General features: G+C 42.2%; 1 protein-coding gene across 12 annotated transcripts in view; it reads right to left on the reverse strand.

The window, feature by feature from the left end:
* COL19A1 (collagen type XIX alpha 1 chain) overlaps nucleotides 1-9537 on the reverse strand; it is a 402210-nt gene that overhangs the window by 85298 nt on the left and 307375 nt on the right. For all 12 annotated transcript variants that reach the window (XM_025191070.1, XM_025191112.1, XM_025191107.1 and 9 more), the window contains 3 exons: nucleotides 6917-6970; nucleotides 5641-5694; nucleotides 757-810 (listed from right to left, as the gene is read on the reverse strand). In XM_025191070.1, coding sequence (XP_025046855.1) covers nucleotides 757-810; nucleotides 5641-5694; nucleotides 6917-6970 — 162 coding nt within the window. The remainder of the gene's footprint in view (nucleotides 1-756; nucleotides 811-5640; nucleotides 5695-6916; nucleotides 6971-9537) is intronic.

Consider the following 9537-nt stretch of genomic DNA (forward strand, 5'->3'; position numbering starts at 1 on the left):
TGTTGTGCAAACACAAATGTGTTGCACCAAATTAACCTGGGTTAAAATTTTAAAGGCATGGTTAATTAACGAGGACTAAGCATTGTGTCGTGTACAAATGCCCAATACCATGTTTATACAGCATCAATTATGTTGGACAGGACATGTTACAAAGATGGACCTCTCAAAACAGGCCCTACATTCCCATCTCTCCAATGATCACCACTGGAGAGCTGGGCAAAAGAATAAATTCAAGGACACCTTGTAGACCAAGCTAAAGAACTGCAATATTAACATTAATTCCTGGGAGACTCGAGCACTGAAGCATCCCAAGTAACACCATGATGTACAACAAGACATTGATAATTTTGCATGAACCTGTCTAACCATAGAGGCAGACAGATAGAAAAGACAAAGGGAAAGAAAGGTAAAGAGCTGTGTCCCAATATCTTCTGGATTCATTCCTTCCTCTAGGAACTATTTGCCATATCTCCAGTTGAATGTATGGATCTCGACTGGCCTCCTCAGTCATCTCAGGACTCACCAATGGCTTCTCTATTTACTGAGACTGCCACCCATATGTACAGGGACTGCTCCCACCACCACTTTTAGTGGCTTATGATATTAATACTCAACCTAAAGTAATACTTTATCATTGATAAGTTTCAGCCAAAAAAATTACTCTTTATTTTAACTAAAAAGAACAGAAGAAACTGGCAATAAGATAATTATGGTGATTTCCACAGGATTAGACCACAGGTTATATCAAAGACTTACTGAAGGTCCAGTGGGTCCTGGGACACCAGGGGTTCCTGGAACACCTTGAAGGCCCTGAAAATTAAAATAATGAATGCATGTTTTTCTTCATCATATGAGTTGTGTTTTGAAATCCATTGTATTTTACATGCCCCTCATGGTTTATATGCACCTGTGTTTTATCTAATAACCTGTCATTCTGTATTAGCAATATATAATGTTCATATAATATATTAACAATATATAACACTGTAGAGTCATTTATTTTGAAGCAGAACACAGGAGCAGCAGTTATTTGATTTGGTTTACATATCCATCCTGCTTATATTACAGGCTACAAATCTAAATAAATAAACATTAAGGACCTTTTCCAAAATCCACTTGTATCTGTGAGTATTTCCACTGGCTCCAATGAACTTTAGATGAGGCACTAAACCATCATCTATGTTTTGTTGCTAAGCAAAACAAATCATAAAGGCCATTGGAGTTTCAGACTCATTAATGGAAGATAATCTCCATTACATACTCTCCTGGAAATAACATTCATTCACCCACTTAAAATGTAGTAACCTAAAGCTATTGCTGATATGCAGGAGCTACCAAAGAGTGTTGGAGTGCCTAACCAGCTATTAGACAGCAAGGGAGCATTAGAAAAGCTTAGCTATTGACTGAATTAGCTTGGCACCCTACTGAATCAATAAAAATTTACTTAGACTGAATTTACTCTAGAGTCCTTTTAAAAGACTAATTGCCAATTATAACCTGGCCTTTTTGTTATTACTTTCTCAATTGCCTTTAAAATCTCTTTTGATTCTCAACAGTTAGATGCTGTCAGAATTGTTTAAAATTGCTTCTTTGTGTCTCATGCTGTTGCTGCATGCATGGCAAAGAGATATTCTAGAGTACACACAAAGGAAGGATGTGATATTTTCTTACCATGATCTCATTTTTAATAGAATGTTATTTGTATCGTATTTGTAACTAACTTTATTTTAAAGTATGCATTCCAAAGTTAGAGATTGAGTATTTAAGAAGTTGAAAAATAGTAAGTTCTCTAAATAGTGTTTTCTCAAAGGACATAAAAAGCATGATCATTTCCAATACCAGATTAATACTTGGGGAATCTGCTGAGTTCTTGAGAAAAGCAGCTGCAATATGGGAATATATTTAATGCTTCTTTTGTTTTGATTCTTTACATCAGAATTAAGACAGCACAAGTTAGACGTCCTTACTTATTTATCAGAAGATGTATATTGGATGCTTAGTTCTGACATTAGTTCATGATTATAATTAGCAATTTTTCTGGATGTATTTGACTTGTACAGAATAAGGAGTATATCATATAAAGGTAAAAAAAAATCACTACCATAACCTTGGTAAACATCTTACACAGAGGCACATCCAGAGAGGACACAGTGGCATAGTTGTACCCCACTTTCAGACGACTATGCAGAAGCAACAGCTGGAGACTTAAAGTCCCTGAAGCAGGTAAAAGCCCTCCACCCAGTCTGGCACCCCATCCCTTCCCCAGGACTCAGCGGCACCACCCCATCCTCCTATTCTTGCCATCTTACACCTGCTGTTGCTACTTTCTCCAGATGACCCAAGGGAGAGATGGGGGAGGGATGGGGTTCCCAAAGGTGAGGGGGAACAGAAAGACTTTTACCTGGTTTAGGGACTTAAAAAATGGGTATGCCCACACCAGTGGGAGAGGGGGAAGGATGGAAGTGGGGAAGTGCAGGCACCCTTGCAGTGCTGTGCACTACTCTCACCCTCTGCCCCATTTTTAAAAGCCTGGATCTGCCTATGATCTTACAGGTAGCTTAACTCGGGGATGGGCAGTAATTTCAGCTGGAGGGCCACTTAACGAGTTTTGTTGACCTGTTGTGGGCCACACATGAAAAATCTTTTAGAAGATATAATTTTAACAAATTATAGATAAAAAACAAATCATGCTAAAAAATCAAACAACTGCTATAAGATATTTTAATTTTATTTAAAAAATATTTTTCATCCTGATTTTTGTTTGAGTAGCATATAAAGAGGCAATTGCATAATAGCTCAAAATAAAGTCTTACTTTTGAGTATTGTGTGTGGGTGGGTGGTGTATGTATGGGGGGTGGGAGGAGCTGCTTAGGTGCTAGGTCCCAGGGGCATGTGCAGCAGAGCTCACCTGAGCATTATGGTGCAGGTTTGGTCTGTGGCTGCCCCCGCAGCACTCAACATGGGGGTAAGCCCCTCCCACTCCTGCCTAGGGCAGCCAGCACCATGCTCCCACCTGTGCCCACCGGCCTCTGCCATGGCCAGTGCAGACAGCTTCCCAGCGGGGATACTCCTGGTGCAGTTGCAGCTGTCCGAGTACTGCTCCACTTCTCCCAGCTCCAGCAACTCTCCCTCCTCCTTCTGCCCCTGATGCACCACTCCTGGAGAGGGGGAGCTTCAGCCAGGCAGCTCCTGCTCCAACTCGCAGGGATCCAGCTCCCAGCTGCCTTCCATTCACTCAGTCACCTGCAGGTAGCTGCTTATGGAACTGGGCGGTCGAGTGAGTGGAAGTTGGCCAGGAGCTGGAGCCCTGCATGTGGGACAGGAGCTGCTCAGCGGCAGCTCCCTCCCTGCTCAGAGTGACACAGCAGGGGCAGAAGTAGGAGGTGCTGGTGGTGGCAGGGACAGCCAAACATCACCTGGGCATGCAACCAGGAGCAGCTCTGCCAGAAAGCTTCTCACTCTGGATAGGGCCATGACTGGTGGGAGTGGGTGAGAACACGGCACAGGCTGCCCTAGGTGGAGGTTGGCCCCAGGCAGAGCACGGTGGGGGCAGCTATGGGACAGATCCAATTAGTTTGCAGGCTGGATTCGGCCAATGAATCATTGTAACAGAGCACCCTGGCCTCTGTTACCTACCAGGGCATAGGCAGCAGTCTGCTGCCAAGAGCCGGAGGGTCAGCACTGGCTGCTCAGTACCAATCAGAGGTAAGGGCTGGGGCTATGGGGAAGGAGACCCCACGGTCCTGGGCATGACCTAAAACTGCACCCTGCTGGGGAAGGGTGGCCTGGTGGAGCTACCTGTGGTGGGGTAGCTCCCCAGAATTACCAGACCAGTTACCTCCCCAGTGAAAGGCGAGTAAGGGCACCTGAAAACCCCAGCCCCCACATCCCTGGTGGGTTTTGATCTGAGACACGGGGAGCCCAGGCTCACTGTGAGCACCAAGGTGGGGCCCAGGCCAGGTGGAGAGACCTGTGGCAGCCCCAGTCTCACAGGAGAGACTGGGGCATATTGGGGAGATGGGTGTTAGGCTTCGTAGAGGGATGGGACTTGGAGCCCTAGTCCATATTGTGAGGGGCTTGGAGCCCATAGTGAGAGGGCCTGGGGCCCAGAGATAGAGTGGTTAGATGCCCGGGGCGGGGCTTGGAGCCCGAGGACAGAGCCTGGAGCCTAAGGATGGGGCTTGTAGGCCCAGAGATAGGGCTGGGAGCCCAGTATGTGTAGAAGAATATTATAAGGCCGGGTGTGAGGCCAGGATAAGGAACCCAGTGTGAGGGTGCTGGGACCTCGAGCTCTGGTGGGGAGTGAGAGTCCCATGTGAGACTCTGGAGCTCGGGTCCCAGTGCTAGCTAGCTGGAGGAAACATCTGCAAGGCATGGGACAAGTCAAGGGAAAGCTGGGGCATGTACAAAGACCCTTGTCATCAGGGAAGGTAAAGGGCAGTCTTCTGACTGATTAACATCAGACAATCGTGAACATCAAGGCATGGAAGGTGAGATGGGAGGGTGGCTAGGACAGAAACAAGTGGACGGATCTACTACGAGATCGGCCCTGGGACACCCGCTTGTTACAGTTATATTTTGCATACCCCTAACTGAACACCCTTTAAAACTATGGATTATGTTTAATGAAGATTTTAGTTTCAAAATCACCTTCAAATCATCATTTTTATGTTCTATTTCTCCTCCTATCCATTATTACTTTAGTCTTGTATCTTAAAATCTATAAAAACAATAAAAGATTAATCGTTTTATAAATAAAAAAAAATAGCTGTGAGATTTTTTCCAATGTTTTGTCTTGTATCAAAGCAATATAGTTTAAAATTTAGTAATAATATTGAACAGATTCTAATTTGCATGCTTTGGTATTTGAGCGCTCAGTGAATGCTATATGCTGAAAACTGTATTTTATTTTACCTATTTCAGCTGACAAAGTGTTCCTGAGGAGTTTATTGTTTCCTTATATACTGCTCAAATCATTTTAGTAAATTCTTTTGACAAAAGATTACTCTTGAGCTCATCAGTGCAGATCTATCATATTAAGAATAGGAAAACTGGTTTTGACTGGTAGCAGTATTTTTTCCAGTCCCTGACTGGATGACAGTAATTTTTGGGAATCAAAGGTATGGTGCAAATACTCCTTTTTACAAATTTGAAATTCAGTCTCTAAATATTTTCCAGTATTAGCTTAATATTTTCTATGGCCATGGATGCTCCTGCCAGTAAATTAATAAACTTACAGGTGTTTGGAAAGTGAGTTATAAGAGGGGGACTCTCATGCAGTCAAAGCAAATTTATTGTGACAGGTGAAAATGTTTAAAAATGTATCTGGCATATGTGTATTTTTTGCTGCATGCAGGACACTTTGCTAAACATCAGTATTTAAATATACATTAACCTCTGAAAATAAATGATGAAATGAAAAATGAAACTGTCTTTATTTAATTGAGTAATAGTACTTCAGGCCCTTCCAAAAATTTGGAACCAAAACTATTAACATTAGTCTTTCTAACTCTTACATAAAAAGTCTTAAACTTCTTTTGAAGATTAAATATCTTCACTTAATTCTCAATTTAGAGCTTTATTCAAGATCACATAAGAATAGCTAGAATGAAATCATTATGGAAATGAAAATCATGTTACCTCTTCACCTTTCTCTCCAGAAATTCCAGGAAATCCACGCTCACCTTTGTTTCCCTATGAAGACATAAGATTTCAACTATTACTGTATTTTATTACGGCCACCAAAGTTCATGGGCTGTAGTGGGCTTCAAGATTTGTATTATTTCAAATAGCTTAACATGGAGTTTACATAGGAACAATAAGAAACCATAAAATGGACAAAGGGCCAAATTCTAAGCTGGAAGATATAAAACATGCTTCCCACTGAGGTCAATAAAAATTATGCTTGCTTACTCAGCTGCTGAATCTAGCCCACAGAACTGAGCCTTGCTTCAGAGTTTAATGTGATAAGCTGCAATTAATTTAGATATTCCTCCTAACAGAGAATATATGTTTTCTGAGTATTATTCTGTTCTCCTTTAAGAGATTTAGCTATTAGATTATATAGTTTTCTGTCAGAATTCAGTGAAGCATGATTCCTATTGATACCAGAGCTTGTTCAATTCCCATTGATTTTAATGGGAGTTTAGGTGCTTTGTGGATTGGGTGCTAAATCCCACTGAAATCAAGGGGAGCACTCACATGAATAATGAGTTGCAAGAATTCAGGATGTGAAATGGTCTACTGATTGTGGTACTAGCCTGGGACATGAAAAATTCCCTCCTCTATCAAAAATGTCTTGCATGGCCAACTCAGTCTTTCTCTGTGCCTTAGTTCCCCATCTATAAAATTGGACTGAATAAAAATAGCACTTCCCTACTCCCCAGCAGCATTGACATAATAAACATATTAAAGATTTCAACATGTTCAGATACTACAGAGAGGATTATAAGACAGGTGCACAAGAACCTATTCAGCCTCCACAAGAGAAGGCTGAGAGGGGATCTGGTGGCCATTTACAAACTCACCAGGGGGGACCAGCGGGAATTGGAGGAGGCTCTATTCCCCTGGGACCACCCGGGGTTACTAGGAGTAATGACCACAAATTGTTAGAAAGAAGGTTCAGGCTGGACATCAGGAGACATTACTTTACAGTTAGGGCTGCCAGGCTCTGGAATGGGCTCCCAAGTGAGGTGATACTCTCTCCTACCTTGGGAGTCTTCAAGAGGAGGCTGGAGAGATATTTGTCTGGGGTGATATGATCCCAACACCCGCTCCTGCCTGGGGCAGGAGGTTAGACCTGATGATCTGTTTAGGTCCTTTCTGACCCTAAGTACTATGATACAATGATACTACGAAGATTTGGCATAATATTTTTATGGAACAAAAACCCAAAGTACTCATTTCATAAACTTACCTTTGGCCCTTCTCTGCCAGGCATACCTGGAGGACCTCGTGGTCCAGGATCACCCTGGAGAGCCAAAAAAAAGAGGGGTGGGGGCAGCGTAACTATTTTAACAAAGTATAAAGGCTCCCACTCATAAGGAACTTCCTACCATTGTGACTTTGCCTGTGACTATGCCTGTCAAGCAAACCTGCAGCTCCTTTGCCTTTTGTTATCTATTAAACTAGGAGCACTAGCTTGGCATTTGCTGCAAACATTCTGTTAGATACATAGAACACTGGCATGAGTGACTTTTCCATAGAGATACTAAATACATTTAAAACATCCTGAGACACTGGCATTTTACTTATTTAAAATCTTTCTGTAGTATAATTTTAGTGATAATCTAGGAGTTGTGAGTAAAAAAAGAATAGTGCGTGTTATGAAGGCAAATTGAGGAAAACAGACTGTAGGACTTGAGTGTAGATGACCTGGATTATTATAATTCTGTAGAGTTGCATCCAAACAGATTTTAGTTTAAATTTTATTCAGGGCTTTGTGAGTTCTGTGATCCCAGGTTTTATAGAGTTGTACTTAATTTTCAAAATTTAAGATTTTTTTCCCCTTAAAACCTAGGGACTTACAAATTGTTCCAGTTAGGAAGGAAAACTGTTGAAAGGATCAGGTATTTCTTAGATGTAATCTTAAATTAATTCACAATGAATGTGCAGAGTTCTGTATCTATGAGTACAGGAGGGTCAAACATTAATAGTATCCCAAGTCTTTTTCAACCAAAGGACCCCTCTCTCTAAGTTTCTCTCAGGGTCACCACTGATGGTTGTTCAGGTTGTATTTGGAACTTCTATGCCTGTGTGCTTATGTGCATATAAGCTTGCTCTCTCTTTTTCTCTTCCTTCTCTCTCAAGCACACACACAAACAATGCTCACATGCAAACTGTACCCAAAGAAAGACCTCTGCCCACTTATATCTAATTCCTGAACATGCCTGACTGCCTTGTTTTGGGTTGTGCCATCTACTTATGTTTTTGTTTAAGCCCTACCCCATTGTAGCATTCCTTAAAATTAACAGAAATGAAGGGAGGAGGGATCATTACCCTCCCCAGGTCCAATGGGTGTAACCGAAATCTCTAACTTTATCTTCTTGAGGATAAAAATTAATCATGAATGTCAGCACAACCAAGGAGAGACATGGAATGAAATATGGAAGAATCCATGAGACCTAGACAGGGCAAAACATGTGGCATATATTACAGAGGGAAGACAGCAGTTTTGAAAGACAGAGTGAAAACCAGTAAAAAGGGACTCACAGATGAAGAATAAATAAGCAACAACCTGAAAAGAGTTAGTATATTTAAAACATAAAGAAAAGATTATCTCTCTCCTCAGAGATGGCTTATTTATTGCACACAAAATTGCTTCTGTAGAACAACCTTTTTTCTATAGATTATGGTAAATTCCACCAAACATCATTTACTAAAAAATGATTTTTTTCTTACCAGAGAACCTCCAAGACTCCCGCCCCCCCCTCCCTTCTAAATGCTATTTATTTCAAACACTGAAATGGAAAAGGAGGAAGACATAATGCTTGTAGTGACAATTTATTTCAAATGAAGGCAGTGATGGGATGTGGGCAAGCAGCAATAATATATCAAACATTTTGTCTAATATCCCAACAGCTGGGTAAGAAAAATCATATTCATACATACCTGTTTGAGAATCATTAAAAAAATAACTAAAAGAATATCTGTTTAAGCTGGAATGTAGCATGTTATAATTTCCTCAACTCTGCACATACCCTAGATGCTCAGATTCTCATTGATTAGAAAGCTTCCAAGGATGCACAGCACAATTTTAACCATGATGCTGGTTTCAGTTTAGTGCATAGCAAACATTTTTATCAGGTACATATTTTCATAGATTTCATAGACATCAGGGCTGGAAGGGACCTCGGAAGATCATCGAGTCCAGCCCCCCGCCCAAAGGGCAGGAAGTCAGCTGGGGTCATAGGATCCCAGCAAGATAAGCATCCAGTTTCATCTTGAAGGTGTTCAATGAAGGCGCTTGAACCACCTCCGGTGGCAGGCTGTTCCAGACCTTGGGGGCCCAGACAGTAAAGAAGTTCTTCCTTATGTCCAGCCTGAAACGATCTTGAAGTAGTTTGTGACCATTTGACCTCGTCATCCCTTGGGGCGCTCTGGTGAACAAACGTTCCCCCAGATGCTGGTGATCACCCTTGATAAACTTGTAGGTGGCCATCAGATCACCCCTGAGCCTGTGCTTTTTCAGGCTAAAGAGCCCCAGGGCTCTCAGCCTGTCATCGTAGGGTCTGCTTCCCTGACCTCTGATCATGCGCGTGGCTCTTCTCTGGACTCTCTCAAGCTTCTCCACATCCTTTTTGAATTGTGGAGCCCAAAACTGGACACAGTACTCCAGCTGCGGCCTCACTAAGGCCGAGTACAGGGGGAGAATGACATCCCAGGATTTGCTTGAGAAGCATCTATGGATGCAAGCCAGCGTTTTGGTCGCTTTACTAGCCGCCGCATCGCATTGCAGGCTCATGCTCATCTTGTGGTCAATGATGACCCCCAAGTCTCTTTCTTCCATAGTGCTAGCCAACATAGCACTGCCGAGCC

The sequence above is a fragment of the Alligator sinensis genome, unplaced genomic scaffold, assembly GCF_000455745.1.
Source record: "Alligator sinensis unplaced genomic scaffold, ASM45574v1 scaffold499_1, whole genome shotgun sequence".
NCBI classification, from domain to species: domain Eukaryota; kingdom Metazoa; phylum Chordata; order Crocodylia; family Alligatoridae; genus Alligator; species Alligator sinensis.